The sequence below is a fragment of the Brassica rapa genome, chromosome A07 (assembly GCF_000309985.2).
Source record: "Brassica rapa cultivar Chiifu-401-42 chromosome A07, CAAS_Brap_v3.01, whole genome shotgun sequence".
NCBI lineage: Eukaryota > Viridiplantae > Streptophyta > Magnoliopsida > Brassicales > Brassicaceae > Brassica > Brassica rapa.
In genome coordinates this window covers 23468453-23486904 of record NC_024801.2, presented here as the reverse complement: position 1 = coordinate 23486904, position 18452 = coordinate 23468453, and the positions used below count along the sequence as shown (strand labels likewise).

Below are 18452 nucleotides of genomic sequence, written 5' to 3'. Positions count from 1 at the left end.
TAAAAATCTTCTTTATTTTTTATTTTTTTTGGAATTTTAAAGATCTTATTAAGTTTTTAAAGAATTTTTTATATTTAATATGTACCAAATAAAAGTAAATATGTTAGTAAGTACATTGAAAGTGCTAGTAGCTCAGTGGTAAAATACCTTCCCGTTTGACCAACCATCCTGAGTTCGAATCCAGGGGTTTACATATTTTTAATTTCAAATTGTGTAAAACGACGTCGTTTCATCTCATTTGAAAACGACGTCGTTTCACTTAACGTCAACAATAAACGACGTCAAATATTTCTGTTAAATTTGTTGACGGCGTGCTAAATTGGCAAGTCAGCGAAAATTGTTAATTAATTCTAAAGTCAATAAAAGTTTGGTGTTTTTTTGGCCAGTCCCAAAGTTCATGTTTGTTTTGGCAATTCGTGTAAAGTTGAGGTTTTTTTTGGCCGAATTCCCCATTTATAATCCTTTTAAATGAGTATATAAACTTTATCTTCTTTGTTGTTTATCTCCAGTATCGTTACAAATTCAAGTCAAGAAGCTCTCACAAAATCAGATAATCGCACTCAAAGTTCACTAGCTTCTCTTGACCATACATAGATAAAATCCAAAACCACCAACAACTACACAGTTGAACAAGGGATGAGGATGGTTTGTTTATTATCACTATGTACTCTGTGTTGGTAGCTTCATCTACGACTCGGGTTTCCGCGTGGACCAGTTGTTGCAGCAGAGCCGTAAGGCGTATTGTTGGATGATCCAGGCGGGAACTGACCACCCTGTGGTCCTGCGGGTAACCTAGTTGGGTCATATGAACCATGAGGAGGGCCTCTTGGGAAGTAGTAACCGGGTCTCGGAGGGAAATATCCTGGCTGAGATCCTCCTTGATAAGGGTATTGAGCTGTGGGAACTGCTGGATTTGGTGCAGTTGCAGTACCAGCTGCTGGTTGAGGAACATAACCCTGCAAAAGTAACAAATTGAGTAGTTGTTCCCGGCCATCAAGGTTATTATACACCCCAATATAAAGCTCAAGCACATTCAAACCTTACTCCAAGCAGGTCAAAATCGAGCAAAGTTTTTACAACACCTAGACCTCACCCTTCTACTTATCAGTCTAGAAGTGTATAGGTTCTGCCTTTCATGATGGTGAACGGGTCGCATTTGTGGGCTATATGGTACATACTAGACTAGTACAAGACGAGTTATATAAATAAAAGGGCTTGCAAAGAGAAACTCACGAACCTGGTGACCATAAGCCTCATCATAGTAACCAACTCCATTCTGATGGCCAGAAGCATCGTTTTCAGCATTGGTGTTGTTACCATAAGCGCCACCTTCATTTAAATTGACAAGTACAGCTTATAAAAATTATATAAAAAAAGAAACTAGTGGAAAAATGAAGCTATATAGAACCGTTCTAATACCAGCTCTTCCGTTCATTAACTGTGCTTGAAGTTTCTGTACTTCCATAGCCATAGTCATGTAGTTCTTCTCCATAGCCTGAAGTGACTCTATATGGTCGTTGTAGAACTTCTTCTCATAGTCATACGTTGCCCTGCACTGCTGATACTCCTGTCTTAACCCATCAAGTTCAGACATGAGAGCCGGCACTTGCTGCACCTCTCCACGAGACTTCTGAATCTCCTGAGTCAACTGATGCACTTTGGACATAAGCTCCTCCCTCGCCACCACCAATCCACGCGCCTCCCCACGCGCCTCCTGCATCTCCATCTTCAAAGCCTCGGACTTCCTCAGCTCGGCCTCCATCTTCGCGACTTTATCCGCCAAACCGCTCATCCTTTGCTCCCCCTCGGACTTGATCGACCCGATCTGGGAATGCAGCATCTGCAGCTCGTGCTGCGCCGCCGCTAGCTCTTGCCGTAGGTTACCGTGCGTGGCGGCGAGCCTCTGATTCTCTATCGCTAGTCGCTGCATCTCGCCGTGCTGCGTGGCGAGCTTCTGCTCCATGAGTTGAAGTGGAGGGAGGGTGTTGTTAAAGGGAGGAAAGGCGGGTTGAGCTGAAGGCGGCGGCGGCATAATCGGAAGAGGATGCCTTAGATGATGAGGTGGAGGATGTCTTCCTTGGCTTTCCATCAAAAATTTGAAAAACTGAGAAAGATGAAGATGATCAAAGTCAAAATCATCAGATTGTATAATCGATTGAGTTATAAATTCACAGAGCAGAAGAGATTAGGGTTCTTCGCACCTTAAGGAACAAGTAGGAGATCAAGGAGTCGCACCTTAGAAGCAGTGATGATGGTCTTAGAGGATGGTGAATCGAAGAAGCTTAGTGGGAAAATTGTTATGTATCCACCTTTCCGGCCCATTTATGCGCGTATTGGGCCGTGTGATATCGGGTGGGCTTTTGATTAATTAAATATTTAACCCGACCCGGAAACAACTACCGGGTTGTTCTTCTTCTTCTCCGACCCACCTCCTCCATAGATCTGAAACAAATATTCCGACTCTTTTCTCTCTCTCTCACACTACTCTCTTCCTTCTTCGTCATATGCTTCTACAGTCCTAAATGTCGAAGAATAATGCGATTGAGAACGTTCCTCTGTCGCGATTCGGCGTCCTCGTCGCCCAGCTGGAGTCGATTGTGGCGTCAGCGTCACAGAAAAACCCAGACCCTCTCCTCTGTTTCGAGATCCTCTCCGATCTCATCTCCGCACTCGACGAAGAGCCTAAGGTCTTTCTCCCACTTCCTCTTAACCGGATTTTGGTTTTCTCCCTTTGATCCTTCTTAGATTTTGCTTATATCTCGTCACAATGCTCAGTATCGTCATTTTCGCATTCTGAGATTTAGAATCATCTAGAAAGATGAAGGCTTTGTTGAATGCTCGTTATCATATGCATTGATCTGAGTACACTTCACGATTCCACGAGAGGCCATTGCCTTCATTTTTGAAAAATATTTGAAATTGATTGTGTTATCTGATTGTCGCTTAACGATCATTTATGTCAGGAGTCTATATTGGTATGTCAAAGGAAGTGCGAAGATGCCTTGTATTCTCTAGTTACTCTTGGTGCTCGGAGACCAGTGCGGCATCTTGCTTCAGTGGCTATGGCGAAAATTATATCAAATGGTGATAGTATTTCCATATACTCTAGAGCTAGCAGTCTACAAGGGTTTCTTTCCGATGGCAAGCGCAGTGATCCTCAGCGAGTTGCAGGTCGGTTTTATTATCTGTCTGGATTACTGGGAAACTGTTATTGAACAGCTATTGCTCATTATTAAATAGTGTATGTTACTTTATAGCGATGTTCTGGGATAAATGATTAATATTAGCCACTCTCCTAAGCAGAACATATATTTTAGCTTTTCTATTTTGTTGTTTGGTATGCATTCTATTGACCAGAGCAAGCACCATGCATTTCATGAACTTCAACCATGCGTTTGGTTACTACTTTATGTTTATATGGTCTTATGTTCTAAGTTCATAGATAACAACTTTTTTTGTTTCTAGGTGCTGCCCAATGCTTGGGGGAGCTGTATCGTCATTTTGGGAGAAGAATTACTTCTGGCTTGTTCGAAACGACAGTTATTGTCACAAAATTAGTGAAGTTTAACGAGGTATTATGGTTCAACCTCTAAGTTCTTGCTGTCATTTGGAAGAGTAAATTTAATTTTTTTAGCAGAACCATATGTAATCTACCTCCCTGAATCATATCTTTCTAGCGTCGACACAGTTGGATTATTTAGAAAGAGTTCACGCTTTAAAATTCTCAAATAAGTATAGATTTGTGGCAGTGTAGGGATTAAAGCTCTGCAACCATTGCTACTGTGTGTTAATATCTCTCTGGTAGATATGGTTTGGTGTATGAACCAGTTTTTGCCTTTTCTTAGTCTCTGGAGCTGCTGTTTTAGTTTTTCAATCTCCACCCAGCTATCATTATCTAGAATTTTGCGAAGAAACTTGTGGAAATCAATGAGAACCGACCTATATAGTGCAGCTATTAGTGTCATTTAATTGTGTCGTTTCCCTTGCAGGATTTTGTGAGACAAGAAGCATTTATCTTGCTTCATAATGCGTTGGATGGCTGCGGTGGTACAGCTGCTGCTACTGCGTACTCTGAAGCATACCGTCTGATCACAAGGTTTTCCACTTTGGACAAGTCATTTGTAGTGAGAATTGCTGCTGCACGTTGTTTGAAGGCCTTTTCTAACATTGGAGGACCTGGTCTTGGTACTAGCGAATTTGATACCTTAGCGTCTTACTGTCTCAAGGTCAGTTTGATGTGCTTAGTGCCTGTATATTTTGAACTCGGTCTTCTTTCATTTTCTAGGTAGGCTGGTGTTTATCTCTGAATATATAATTGCTTCTTTTAATGCAGGGTATTGAAGATTCCGAATCATCTGTCCGTGAGGCATTTGCAGAGGCTTTGGGTTCATTGCTTGCCTTAGGAATGCATCCTGAAGCGCATGTAGACTTACTTCTCTAGTTATTTGCTTCCTTCTCGTCTTCAAAATTTTATGTTTATGGAATTTGATTTTTGTTTGTAAGGTCCAACCTAGAGGCAAAGGTCCATTTCCACCAGCAAAGAAGCTGGAAGGCTGTCTGCAGAGGCATCTAATTTTACCCTTCACAAAAGGTAGTATTATGAGCCAATAAAGACAGAACTGCAAACCATTCTGACAAATATGATGGCATATTTTAGTAGCAATCGTATTTTGCCACAGACACGTTTTAAACCTTTATTATTTTTCCCTTTAAAATTGTGACATTACTTCTTTAGTCCTTATAACACAGCCACTGTGTGGTGGCGTGCGCCTTTAATTATGAGAAAGCAGTCATAATGGCACACGTAGTATAATTAAAAATACTTGATTAGTTAGAAACTAGCATATGGTTTTGACCTCTTGAAATATAGTACATTTGTTTTCTTTATTTTCAAATTGCTAAGGCACTGATTTTTTTCCTGTTATAAACAATTCCTAAATCGCAGCGGTTGGCCCACGGGCAAGAAACAAGCGGTTTGGTTTGGCACTGTCATGGGTGTTCTTTTTACAGGTAAACAGACGCTGAAAGCTATTAAAAACAATTGTCTGGTTCTTGTGCGCTGATTATAGTTTGCATTTCAGAGACAATGATATACATATTATTCTTGAAATTTGGCATTGACCTTTTTTAGAAATCACACTAACTGTTATCACGGGTTATATCTGAACACTGCCAATATTGCTATATCATAAAACCTACATTTTACTTCTTTAATTGAACCTATTCTTAGAGTCTTGTTATTTATGATATTTTGTACATGCATATGTTCAGTTCATCACCATGGCCTTATAAACTTATAAAGTGTTGAGTTTTGTAGGCCAATAGGATAAGGTATTTGGGTCCAGATAGTGAGCTTCAGGACTATTCTTTGCTTGTCATGGACATGCTGCGGGGTGACTCCTCAATTGATGCCCATGCCCTGGTACGTGATACTTGTTTCATTTTCGTGTCATTTTGCTTGTATAAATTCTCGTACGTACTTCTATCTACCAAAACATCACCGTGCAACTCTAAGCTATGCCGGAAATTATTCATTTTTTTCTTTCTCTCTGCATAGCTTGAAATCAAATAGGAGAAATTGCTAACTCTTTTTAGTGGTATTCTGCTGAATCAACTTTCTAAATTCAAATTCTCACTTTTGAAGGCATGTGTTCTGTACATCCTACGGGTTGGCGTAATTGATCAAATGATGGAGTCAAGCCAGAGAAGCTTTTCAGTTTTTCTCGGAAATCAGGTTTTACTGTTTATCTGAACCGCTCTTTGTCCTTGCAAGTCAGAGCTACAGATGTTAAAGAATTTAATTTATATTTCTACAAATGCAGCTTCAGTCTTCAGATGCTAGTCCATCAATGAAAATTGTTGCTTTGCGGGCTTTGTCATACACGTTGAAAACACTGGGAGAGGTGAGGCTGCAACCGGGCGCAGACGCTTCTGATTTTTTTTTTTGAAAGTTCTGTTTTCTTTAATTTTATAATGAAACTGATAAGCTTCATTTCTATCTGCCTGCTTGCAGGTTCCCCAAGAATTCAGGGAGTTTTTTGATGACACAGTGGGTGCGGCGTCGTCACATTTCTTGGACCTTGTAAGATTTTTGAGAGTCCGTTTTATCTCTTATTCTTTTCGTTGCAGCATTTATCAAAGAGTTATAAATCTTTAGAGCATTTTGAAATTCTTCATCCTGTCAATCTTCTAGATTCTTTTTCTTTTAGTAGCAATTGCACTGAAAGATATGTTTCGTCTCTACAATTAAAGTCTACCCATCAATAGTTCGGTAAACAAAGTCTTTACGGATAGAAATAGAGGGTTAAATAGGCCGTTTTCAAAGTAATCAATAGGTAGGTAAACAGAACCTGTATGCATAGAAATAGAGGGTTGGAAGACGCCGTTATCACAGTAATTTCTGGTTGCTCTTCTGAATATAGTTGTTTGATATATTGAATATTCAGACTCAGCTTTTTTTTATTAGTTTTGCCTGTCATACAAACATGAATATCTGGGGTACATTGGGTCAAATGACAACCCGATGGTAATTGTAAATGCATAAATTATAAAACTAAACTTGTGTTTTCCAGGTACGTGTTGAGGCTGCTTTAACTTTACGTGCTTTGGCTGAGGTTGATCCCACCTGCGTTGGTGGGTTGACTTCTTATGCTGTAACCACTATTAATGCGTTACGGGAAAGTTTATCCTTTGAAAAGGTAATACTGAGTTGGTTTTCTTTTTATAGTATATGTTTCTTTGAGTCTCTAGTGAGTTTGACATGCGTTTTTTAAAATCCCATATTTAATCACACATGCATGCATGGTCTGCTGCATTTGTATCATGTATTTCTACGGAGTATTATGTCATGAATGCAAAACAAGAAAGTTTATCAGTGAAAATTTATTTGGTGAAATAAAAAAGATGAATGCAAATCATGAATGCTTATGGCGTCCTTGGCCTTCATCTAATTGAATTTCTTCACTAAGTCTTTATAAATAGACATTATCTGCTGTAACAATTTCATGACCGGGAATACTTGTAATTCACCACTGCCTTTTTTGTAGGGAGGCAAATTGAAAACTGATCTTGCTTCTTTGCATGGGCAAGCAGCAACTTTAGCAGCTCTAGTCTCCATATCTCCTGGTCTCTCTCTTGGTTATCCTGCTAAGTAAGAGTCTTCACAGCTCCCTCATGGTCACATCTTATTCACCGTTTCACCACTTCATGCTCATCGTTAATGCTTGTGCCAACATATTATCGCTGTTGGGCATTGGATTCTTGCATGTAGGCGTCGTATTGTTATGTCTCTGAGCTGATGAAGCAATCTTCCTAGTTATCCTGTAAATTTCCACCATGCACATTACCTTAGACAACTCGATAAACCTAAAACTCGTAGTACTTTCGATAGTTTCTGAGAGTTTGTCATTTCCTCCTATTCCTAATCAAATAGTTAATCGCTATACACTTTTGCGTGGCATGACATTTACATAGGATATTTTTGTGTTAGATAGTCAAAATAGTTTTCAACCTACCATGACTTCCTTAAAAGCCAATTCAGAACTTCAATTAATCCAATTGCAAAACTTTTCTTTTATTTTCTGTTCACAGACTGCCAAGGTCAGTGCTTGAAGTTTCAAAGAAGATGCTAACAGAGTCCAGGAGGAATATCACAGTCGCCTCAAGTGAAAAGGAAGCTGGATGGTTATTGTTATCATCCCTACTAAATTCTATGCCAAAGGAGGTAATATTTTATCCTGTTCTTCAACGGTGTGTCCGGAGCCTCCATTGCTTATGCAATTCGACTTTATTGTATAGGAATTTGGGGACCAAGATTTTGATATTCTTATCTTGTGGACTGATGTCTTTACTGGAAACCCAGAGCAGTTGATCAAACAACCTGCAGAACTGGAGTCTACGTTAAGGTAAGTGGCCTTTGATGCATTAAGCCTTGCTTTAGCTCCTGGTAGCGACTAGCGAACTATTTTTGTCTTTCATTTGAGACATCTGAAAGCAACGCTCATGCCTTTATAATAAATTTCGTTCGTACTACATAGTTTTCAAGTACTGTCATAGTTTATTTCTGACGCATTAATAGCTGGTATGAGAGGGCTGATCGCCCTGATTGCTTCATGTCCAAGACAAAAAAAAGCGACGACTCTACTTTTTTTTTATTCTTGATAAAAGCAAATGATCAATGCTATCCTTTTGTAGGGTGTGGTCGGCTGCAGTTGACGCACTCACAGCTTTTGTGAGACGTTTTGTCTCTTGTGAGGATGGTATTCTGCTTCAACCAGTACTGGCAAACCTCCGTAGGTATGACATACTGATGCTTGATACAATTTTTTTTGTCTGCTTGTAATTGCCAATCATAACAATTAAGCTATTTTCATTTGATAGCAAGTTCTCTTATCCATTACCTGTGATTGAGTTGACAAACTCTTCTTTTAAACAGCGCTTTGTCTTATGTATCGGCAATGGCCAACAAACGGTTACCTGATGTCAAAACTTTGGTCGATACACTCATCATAAGAGTATTGATAGCTTATCAGTCCATCCCAGATCCCTTGGCCTATAAAAGTGAGCATCAGCAAATTATTCAGCTATGCACAGCACCATATAGGTAATGATTTATGCCATTCCTAACTGCTGCTCTCTCTAAAATACGTTTATAAATGTATGCTAAGGACATGGTTTGGTAAATCTTTATGTTATTCGCTTAACTACTCATTGCTTTATGTCTGTTTAAATGAAAGGGACCCTTCCGGATTTGAGGAAAACTCGTGCTTGAAGGCACTCCTTGACAAAAGAGATGCATGGCTTGGTCCTTGGATTCCTGGCAGGTGTCTTAATCTTCACATTATTGGTTTCCTCACATATTCTTGATCACGCCATAGAAAGCTAGTATTCCCCAAGAGATGTAAGTTCTTATGAATCTTGATCCAGGGATTGGTTTGAAGATGAGCTTCGCTATTTTCAAGGCGGGGAAGATGGTCTAGCACCAAGTGTATGGGAAAGTAAAGTTTCTAGTTTTCCTCTGGTAAGCGCAATGCACTTTTGATGATAATTTGTTTGTAGCGATGGCGCTTGTTTTTATCTGGCTACAGACTTGCCGTTGTTATTTATGCTCAATTCTTAATCAAAATTTCCGTAATTATGAAGCCAGAGACTGTAAAAAAGACATTGGTGAATCAGATGGTTCTCTGCTTTGGTATCATGTTTGCTTCGCAGGTTTGTGATTATTGTATGTCCAGATAGGCCCTTGTTTTGCTATAACGTTTGTCATTTTGGTAGTCTGAAATAATGGTAACTTTTCTTCTCAGGATAGCCGTGGGATGCTTTCACTTCTTTCGGTCATACAACAGTGTATGAAAGCTAGAAAGAAGCAACAATGGCGTACTGCCAGCTTGACTAACATCTGTGCGGGTCTTCTTGCCGGATTAAAGGTGCTCCCAATAGTTGTACACGAGTTCTGTACGTTTTAGCGAATCATGGTATAACGTTAGTTAAGAAAGTTGTATGTTAAAGGTACAAGTTACAACCATATTCTGGTGAGTGTGTTACTCTACCTCGTTTAGGATACTGAGTACTGAACTCGGTGATGTTGGAATGCTATAAAATACACATAACATAGCATTCGATAAAGGATCAGAGACATTTTGGTCTATATATAAAGCTGATAAGTGAATGAAACTAAGCAGTATTCTTTCAGTATGGAGGTGTTGTGCTACAATGCCGACTACTGTCTTGAATAAATAAACTGTATCTGAGTTCAGATCGTTTACTTCTTGTTAAAGGAGGATAATGTGCCTGAAATTTATTTCTTACAGGCTTTGCATGCTCTACGTTCTCAGCAACTAGAGACAGAAGTATTAAGCACAGTGCAAGCCATTTTTCAGGTATTTTATTCCAAGTAAAGATGCTAGTTCAGGATTATGAACTAGTCTCAAGCTTGATTCACTTATTTTATTATTTTGATGTTTTTGTTGCAACAGAATATTTTAACAGAGGGAGACATCTGTGCATCGCAACGCAGGGCAGCATGTGAGGGTCTTGGTCTCCTAGCTCGTCTTGGAAATGACATCTTTACAGCAAGAATGGTCTGTCCACAATCTATACAAAGCAATCTTTTGGAACCCTATCTTTATGCTCCTTAAAATTGGATGTTTACGGGGCCTTGCTTTAGTTTATATGCCTCTGCTTTTGACTGTTCGCTTATTTCCTAATTATAAAAAAATTGGTACTGATTTTTTCTTGGTCTAAATGTTCGTCTTATCTTTAGTGATAGGAAGTATCACAAAAAAAAAAAAAATCTATTTCTGACATATGTTTTGTATGGTGATAAATAGACCAGAGTGCTTCTTGGGGAACTAAATGGAATAACAGATCCAAACTATGGTGGATCCGTTGCTCTTGCACTTGGCTGCATCCATCACAGGTGGAGTTTGGCTTCTAACTTGAACATTCTGTTTATTATGTGGTGAAATATCAATAAATTTGAAAATTAGCTTACTATGTATTTGGTTGTGATGCTTTAATAGCAGTTAAGCTCAAATATTATCCATCTTTGCAGATACATATTATTTTACACATTGAAAGATACTCAATTATGTTGATCTGTTATATTCTAAAATTCTGTTGTGCACATGGCCTGCAGTGCAGGAGGAATGGCATTGTCGACCTTAGTACCCGCTACTGTTAGTTCAGTCTCTTCTTTGGCCAAAACTCCCGTTCTTGGTCTTAAGATCTGGGCCTTGCATGGGCTTCTTTTGACCATTGAAGCTGCTGGTTTATCATTCGTATCTCATGTTCAGGTAAAAACTATATCGTATGCTCATTGAGACCCAAATCTTGCCGTTTGGTATAAAATGATCTCATTTTGGTGTCAATCTAAAACGAAATTAAGAGAAAATTTTGGCTAACTTATCTAATAATTCTTCGCAAAGAGAAATTCTCTGGTACAGTCCATATTGCCACTTTTAAGATGTTTACTAAATTTTGCCATCCTCATATAAGAGGCTGAATTAGATTTGCTAACTATTGAGCGAACTTTATTTCCGGAGCTTGATTTGGTATCTCCATACACTGTCTCATGTATCATTCTGTATACATTACTAGGCAGCATTAGGACTTGCCTTGGACATTTTATTGGGTGAAGAAAGTGGATGGATCGATCTTTCCCAAGGCATTGGGCGCCTTATTAATGCCATTGTTGCTGTCCTTGGTCCTGAGCTTGCTCCTGGCAGCATTCTCTTTTCACGCTGCAAGGTACTATTCTTGACCTTTGAACCTTGTCTTTCAGAACAGGAAGATGCATTCTGCAAGAATACCGCAATTTTTTTTAATTTCATATTTCAGTAAATAATGTATTCTATGGTTGACCTTGTTGGATAAGTAAAGGAAGATACATGCATTTGTTTGCAAGGGATACTATTTTTCTCGTTCTAAATATTTTTTTTGCAGTCTGTTATTGCAGAGATTAGTTCCTGGCAAGAAATTCCGACCCTGCTTGAGTATGTGAATTCTTCTCCTTGTCACAATCATTTTAATCCATTGTTACTACTGTATTATTGAAGATTAACTATTTGTACATCTAAATGTTTTTAGGAGCGTCCGTTTTACCCAGCAGCTTATTCTTTTTGCTCCACAAGCTGTTTCAGTGCATTCACACGTGAAGAATCTCTTACTGACATTGACATCAAGACAGGTTTTTTCTTCGCTCTCTTCTTTCCTTAGGCAAGTCTTTAAGGGGTTCATAATTAAAACTAGTTTATATCTTTTGTCAAACAGCCAATAATTAGGCGTCTCTCTGTATCAACTCTTCGGCATCTGATTGAGAAAGACCCGGTAAACAGCATGATCCTGATTTTTCTTTCCAGAATCCTCTAGTCTTGAAATTTATCGCACCCTTGAATTTATAGTATTCTTGTTTTTAGGTATCTGTCATTGATGAGCAGATAGAAGGTAACTTATTTCAAATGTTAGATGAAGAAACAGATTCTGAGTAAGCAATCGTTCTTTCTGTAGTTTTTTTTGTCTAATGGAAATGTTGTGTTCTTATGTAAGTTTTGATTAACTTGCTTTATTGATCGACTCCAATTGTTGTGTTCTTCTAGGATTGGGAACCTGATCCTTAGTACCTTGATACGCCTTCTTTATGCGACATGCCCATCACGCCCATCCCGATGGATTTCAATATGCCGCAACATGGTAATAGCGAAGAGGTTTTCGTACAAATTATGGTTTTCTTTGGATTTATCGTTGCTGTGTTTGTGAACTATCTGAAGTAAGACAGATTTACTAGTTTTCTATGGACTTATCGTTGCTGTTTCCTCATGATTGCCGCCATTTTGTTCAAAATGTTACTGTCTATTTTTGAGTTTTATGCGTTATTATGTCTAGGTCTGCCTCCTTTTCCCCGTAATCGATATAAATTAACTTTCTGCTGACAGGCTCTTGCAACATCCACTGGAAGAAGTGCGGAAACGAACAGTACGGAAAATGATCCTTCCAGCGCAAGAGATAACCTTGGAGATGATGATGAAGACATGGTTTCTAACTCTAGTGGGAAATCCTTACATGCCAGTCCTGACAAAGACAAAGCCTTGAGATATCGAACCAGAATTTTTGCAGCTGAGTAAGTGGGGGGATACTTTTGTTGCTCTCCCTCTCTAGTCAATACCTTTGACATTAATATTTTGAACTAATGCCCCGAATAGTTTTTCTCCATAACTAAAATTTGATGGAAATAAAATTTCTACTGATGTCTTGAAAGTGTATGCTGATGCTGAACCAGTTTTAGTAAGTTCGCGAAGGGTTTTAGCATTCAGCTTTATTAAATGAAATCTTAACCTTCAGTTAACTCTCAGATAATAACTTATTATTGAAGCTCTCAGACAAAGTGCATACTAATTTATATATGTTTATGTTCTGAATTATGTCCTCTTAGCTAAAATAGCCCAACTGATTTTTCGACTCTAGGTGTTTGAGTCTTTTGCCAGAGGCTGTAGGACAGGATGCTGCTCATTTTGATCTTTCATTGGCAAGGAAACTTGCTTCGGATACACAAAGCTCAGGTGACTGGTTAGTTCTTCAACTACAAGAGCTGATATCTCTTGCTTACCAGGTAAAGAAAGATAATTAAATTTTCAAAGCACCATTTCAAGTATTCTAAAAATTGGTCAGAAGGAATTTTAACAAGGTGTACCAAATTCTTCAGATAAGCACTATTCAGTTTGAAAACATGAGGCCGATTGGAGTTGGACTTCTTAGCACAATTCTTGAGAAGGTGAGACTTTCTGGTTACGTGTGGTTCTCATTCCCCTCTTTCTGGGTTTCATTTTTGTTCTTCAGAAGTTGTCTGTTCGATTATCCTTCCCCACCACCCGAATCTTTGCCTGAAAACATGTGTTTCTGGCCAATATTTTGCTAGCCTCGAAGTCACCTTGTTGATCTGGTGTGGTAGTTTACAGCAAAAATAATTTATAACTGTGTGATACTTTTGCAGTTCAAATTAGTAGCTGATCCTGAACTTCCTGGACATCTTCTGCTTGAACAATATCAGGTGCTCCCCATGCAAAATTGTAACCAACAAAGATCGATTTAAGATTTTAATGAACATAAAACTTACTCACAGTTGAACATAATAGGCTCAACTGGTATCTGCTGTTCGTACTGCCCTGGATGCAAATTCTGGCCCTGTTCTTCTGGAAGCTGGGTTAGAGTTGGCCACAAAGGTAAGCATGACATCTGTAATGCGCTTTCCTTCAGATTTTTCCCTTTAAGTTGCTAAATTAATGTCTGTAATCATTTCAGATAATGACCAGTGGAATAATAAGCAGTGATCAAGTTGCAGTCAAACGCATATTCTCTCTACTTTCACGTCCGCTCAATGACTTCAACGAATTATACTATCCTTCATTTGCTGAATGGGTCACAAGCAAGGTGCGTAACCCACAAAACGTTTAATTTTATTTTCCGTTCATTGAGTAGACTTATTCTTCAATGTAGATCAAGATCAGGCTTCTTGCTGCACATGCCTCGCTTAAGTGTTACATATTTACATTCTTGAGAAAACACCACGGTGAGGTGCCAGTAGAATTTGAAGCGCTATTGCCATTGTTTTCAAAGAGTTCAGACGTACTTGGGAAGTACTGGATTCAGGTCCTAAGGGGCTACAGTTATGTTTGCTTATTTCAGAACCCCAAAAGAAGTGTGAGTCAACACTTAATAGTATTATTTTCTCTCTTTTATCTGAACACTTCTATCCTTGTGCTCCCCCTGTCTTCTAATAAGATATTTTGATTTGCTGCAGCAGTTCTCGATCTTAGATGAAATCCCGCCACATACTGTTTCAAGAAGGCTGCAGCCTTGTTTAGATGAAGCATGGCCTGTGATCCTGCAAGCTTTGGTCCTGGATGCAATTCCTGTGAATCATATCGTAGACGGATTTTCTGATAGGTCCTTGATATCTAGACATCGCATGGTTACCCTAGAGGTTGAAGATTATCAGTTTCTATGGGGCTTTGCTGTACTTGTATTATTTCAGGGGATGCATCCAAGCTCTAATACACAAGTGATACCTTTTGGCTCAACTAAAGTAAAAAATAGTGGAGACTCCAGCATTAAGGAATCTTCATTCCAGGGCCTAAAGTTACATGAAATTGCTTTACCAGTGTTCCTATCTCTTTCTGCTGAAAGATTTTTCACCAGTGGCTTTCTTAGCATAGATCTCTGCCAAGAACTGTTGCAGGTAGGTCTACATCAATTGTTATTTTATTTACTTTTAAAATTTGATCTTACTACTTATGTCATTAGCTAATGAAAGGAAACAATATTGGTTGAAGCAATTCCCTCTTTGGAACACAGATCTACTCCACCCCGCATTTTTTTAATTTTTCCTGATTGGCTTCTGCTTTATACATGGCCACGTGCAATAGGCTGTTAGCTATGGTTAGTTATTTTTACTACTCTGAATGGATTCATTTTCTTTTTGTGACTCATCCAGGTTTTCTCGTATTCCTTTTATATGGACAGTTCTTGGGATATTCTTGCAGTATCCGTAGTACATCAGGTACATGACTTGTTAATGTTACTAAAACCATCGCTTCTCTTGATAAATTTAGTTTCTAGAGCATATTTTAGCTTGGATTATTCACTTCTAAGATTGAAAATGAGGTTCAAGGCCAGTTGTATATTGATATTCTTTCTTTGTACCGTTTTCCTTTATTTAGTTTGAACAAAGACATGCTATTCTTTTGTAGGAGAAACTATTATACCATTCATCATTTTTCTGTTACGCTGTCATAGGCACAGCAACATATATTACTTATTTCATTGTCATAATTCCAGTGTTAGATGAGTTCCCTCGTACCAAATAATTTCGGATTAACTTTTCAGGACTATATATGCCTTTTTCACCAGAAAATATGCAACTATTTATGCCGTTTTGTTTTCACGCTTTAACAGATTTCACAAACCTCTCCAAAAGATTTTCTTGAATCTGAGCAGTTTGCCTACTCGACCATTGAACTCTGTCTGGGGTACCTGTTCAAAATTCTTCATAGGTGAGCATTTACCAGGAGATGTTGGAAAGTTGTGTCAAGTTCTGTTTATTTCAAACCTGAAAAAATCATGTCAAGTGAAATTGCATCTGGAAGAAAATATAACAAAGTCTTCTTCTTTTTCGTTTCAGGCATAATGAAATTTCGCCAGATGATGATGACATTAGGGATAATTTGCTGTCTACTGTATTTGTTTCCGTAAAGACACTAGTGACACGTTTTGAGTTGAAGGTAATGTGTAGTCTTTGAACGATTTCTGCTTTTTCTGTTGCATTTCTGGATATTTGCTTTATTTATTGCACTCCTCACATCTAACTGATTATTACTGGTATGATGCAGAATCGTTTGATGTCGGCACCTCTGGCGTTACTGTTAAGTGGGTACAAGTGCATCCGGCAAGTCCCCACTAACGCCTACTTACCAAAAGCTCTTGAGATTGTGAAGTCCACCAATGAGTTATTGCTTAAGCTTACCAGAACCTCGTCACGGAAACCTTCTACTGGTACGAAAAATGAATCCGCAGTTAATGTGATAGTATGATAAATAAGGGACACTATCATTCTAGCTACAGGGGCCGAAACAATAACTTGTTCTTAGATGAAGGCATACACAAAATACAATTCTTATTTGGGACACCTTGAAAAGTTTGTAATCACTGTTTAATCTAATCGTTAATTGCAGATGCTGTTGCTGCGGATAGTAGTGTCCATCTAGGAGCAATGTTTGGTGCTTGTGTACACATGGTTGGTGATCTGACTAAAGATTGTATCGACGGTATCCATCTTGTGGACACCAAGAGATCAGGGTTACGCAAGCTTCTTCAGTTGAAGCTTGCATTCTGTCTTGAACAACTTTTTTCACTGGCTAAGTTTGCCTACGAGCTTCACTGTCCAGAAGATGAAACTGAGACCAATTCTATCTGTATTGCGGTGTTGAAGAGTTGCCACATTAGTATAGCAGCAGTAGTTAAAGATTCCAGTGTGCAGGTAACTGAGACTGGCCTTCTTGTCACATATTAGTTGTCAAGCTCTTAACAGTATGGGTTCAATCATATGCAGGTTCAAGCTACTGCCTTACAAGTGCTAAAAAGCTTGGTGCAGCGTTACAACAACACAGAGGAGAAAAGTTTTGTGATTTTCTTTGTTGGGGAACTTATTGGAGATATTTTCAGTCTAATGCAGAGGGCGCTTCTGGTTGTTTTCTCGTTTCTTCCTTCTAGTATCAACAGAAAAGCGAAATTCTTCTTTTATGTTAAAACACTATGGTAACTGACTTGTTTCTTATTCTTTTTTTTAATAGAAACCTATGAATAAGGAATCGGTGGTTATAGCTGGCGAATGCTTGCGGTTCATAATGCTACTTCAGATGCACTCAAATGTTGATGAACATCAGAAGGGATTCATGAGCCTTTTTCTTGAATCCGTTCTTGTGGTTTTCTCTAAGACTTCAGATGGCGTTTCTCAGGTTCCATTCATATCTCGGCCTAAATTCTGCATTAGAAATTTGTTGCTCCCTCTTAAGGGCAATTCGTAAACTTCAACTTCTTTTGCGTTTTTATGGATCAATACCAGGAAGTCCTTGAGATAAGAACTGCAACTGTGCGGCTTGTTTCCCATCTAGCTCAGTTGCCTTCTTCAGCTATTCACTTTAAGGATGTTTTGCTGTCGCTGCCAACAACACACCGGCAGCAGCTTCAGGTTCGTGGATTGTACCAGTTAAAATTTCTTGTGGGTTAAGCATTTTGCATGCCAAAATTTGAGAGAATTCTCTAATTGGCTTCCTTGTCCATCTCATGTTAGGATATAATCCGTGCTTCCGTCTCTCAAGATAGTTCCACTCTGAAGCCAAAATCCTTGGTCCCACCAATGGATATCAAATTACCAGCACCTGTGGTAGCAACACCTGAGAAAGTTACCTCTTCTGCTCCTCTTGTTGTTAAAGCAGAAACATTGTCCACTGTGCCAACATCATTAAATCAGGCTAGCACAGTAGAAAGTGGAACCGACGAAGAAAATGATGACGAGGATGATGATGATGATTGGGACACTTTCCAGTCTTTTCCTGCTTCCACAAATCCTGAAGGTTCGGGATCAAAGACAGAAAGTGTTACTGAAGAGGAGACAGACCTTCCTGCGAGCTCTTCCATTCAGGATGATGAATCAAAGAAATCACCACTTGTAGAAGAAGCTTATGATCAACATCTTGCATCAGAACCTACCGCTGACACCACTAAAGAAGATTCCGTCGACAACAGCAAAGGGGACGAAGAGGAAACAGTAGAGTCATCTCTCAACGAAGAAGTTACAAGTCAGAATGACATCTCATCGGATGATCATCTTGTTGAAATGAAGGAAGAATCAGTTGAGAGTCGTAAGAGTTCTGAACCTGAAATTATCGGAGTTGATACCAAACTTCCTTCGACAGAAGCAGATTCACCAGCTTTAGATGATACATCAGACGATCTGGATCCGCAACACTTAGAAAAGTCAGTCCAGGATGACCAAGTTAAGTGTAGCAACGAACATGTTGTATCGGAAAAGACAGTGGCTGAAAATAAGAGCGAGGAGGATTAACCATTAAGGGAGCCAATTAAAAGAAGAGTTTTCAGAGATTGTAACTTTTACTATGAGCACTTGTGATTCAGTTGCTTTGTTCTTTTTGTCTCATTTCGTTTGGGATTATTGTCGTCAGTTTATTTGTGTGGAATCCTTCCAAGAGTCTCTTAAAACTTCATTCTGATGATCATCTTGTTGAAATGAACAAAGAGTTGTAATATAGTTTCTGAACCTGAGAATATTGGGAGTTGATATCAAAACTTCCCTTAACTGAGGCAGAAGGATGATCAAGTTAAATCTAGCAACAAACATTTTGGAGCTGATCTTGTTGCACTAAAAACCGGAAACTTTGTAT

The 18452-nt window shown here is 38.9% G+C and overlaps 2 protein-coding genes across 5 annotated transcripts; one reads left to right on the top strand and one right to left on the bottom strand.

Annotated features, from left to right (window-relative positions):
* Positions 1 to 450: 450 nt before the first annotated feature.
* On the bottom strand, positions 451 to 2293 carry LOC103831152 (protein FLX-like 2). Of its 2 annotated transcripts, none has more exons than XM_009107008.2 (4): positions 2202 to 2293; positions 1420 to 2104; positions 1238 to 1329; positions 451 to 956 (listed from the first exon to the last, which is right to left on the bottom strand). In XM_009107008.2, exons 2-4 carry the CDS (start codon positions 2087 to 2089, stop codon positions 684 to 686), a joined length of 1035 nt encoding a protein of 344 aa, XP_009105256.1. In that variant the 5' UTR covers positions 2090 to 2104; positions 2202 to 2293; the 3' UTR covers positions 451 to 683. The 2 variants fall into 2 exon arrangements, with proteins under 2 accessions (XP_009105256.1, XP_018508214.1); XM_018652698.2 differs by having other exon boundaries at positions 2236 to 2250.
* Positions 2294 to 2423: 130 nt separating this feature from the next.
* On the top strand, positions 2424 to 18129 carry LOC103831150 (protein SWEETIE). 3 transcript variants are annotated; one of them, XM_009107006.3, is made up of 48 exons: positions 2424 to 2687; positions 2964 to 3171; positions 3466 to 3572; positions 3990 to 4226; positions 4334 to 4423; positions 4504 to 4591; positions 4946 to 5010; positions 5318 to 5422; positions 5645 to 5734; positions 5823 to 5903; positions 6014 to 6082; positions 6573 to 6698; positions 7047 to 7150; positions 7591 to 7723; positions 7798 to 7904; positions 8194 to 8295; positions 8435 to 8602; positions 8736 to 8822; positions 8926 to 9019; positions 9142 to 9210; positions 9303 to 9425; positions 9810 to 9878; positions 9975 to 10079; positions 10329 to 10417; positions 10637 to 10793; positions 11098 to 11247; positions 11443 to 11492; positions 11587 to 11686; positions 11770 to 11826; positions 11916 to 11983; positions 12096 to 12189; positions 12432 to 12616; positions 12961 to 13105; positions 13199 to 13267; positions 13487 to 13543; positions 13629 to 13715; positions 13795 to 13923; positions 13990 to 14193; positions 14297 to 14731; positions 14987 to 15052; positions 15448 to 15545; positions 15674 to 15773; positions 15882 to 16044; positions 16224 to 16528; positions 16601 to 16735; positions 16842 to 17006; positions 17114 to 17239; positions 17342 to 18129. In XM_009107006.3, exons 1-48 carry the CDS (start codon positions 2523 to 2525, stop codon positions 18113 to 18115), a joined length of 6600 nt encoding a protein of 2199 aa, XP_009105254.1. In that variant the 5' UTR covers positions 2424 to 2522; the 3' UTR covers positions 18116 to 18129. The 3 variants fall into 3 exon arrangements, with proteins under 3 accessions (XP_009105254.1, XP_009105251.1, XP_009105255.1); XM_009107003.3 differs by having other exon boundaries at positions 14294 to 14731; XM_009107007.3 differs by lacking the exons at positions 2424 to 2687; positions 2964 to 3171; positions 3466 to 3572; positions 3990 to 4226; positions 4334 to 4423 and having other exon boundaries at positions 4508 to 4591; positions 5303 to 5422; positions 14294 to 14731.
* Positions 18130 to 18452: the final 323 nt, after the last annotated feature.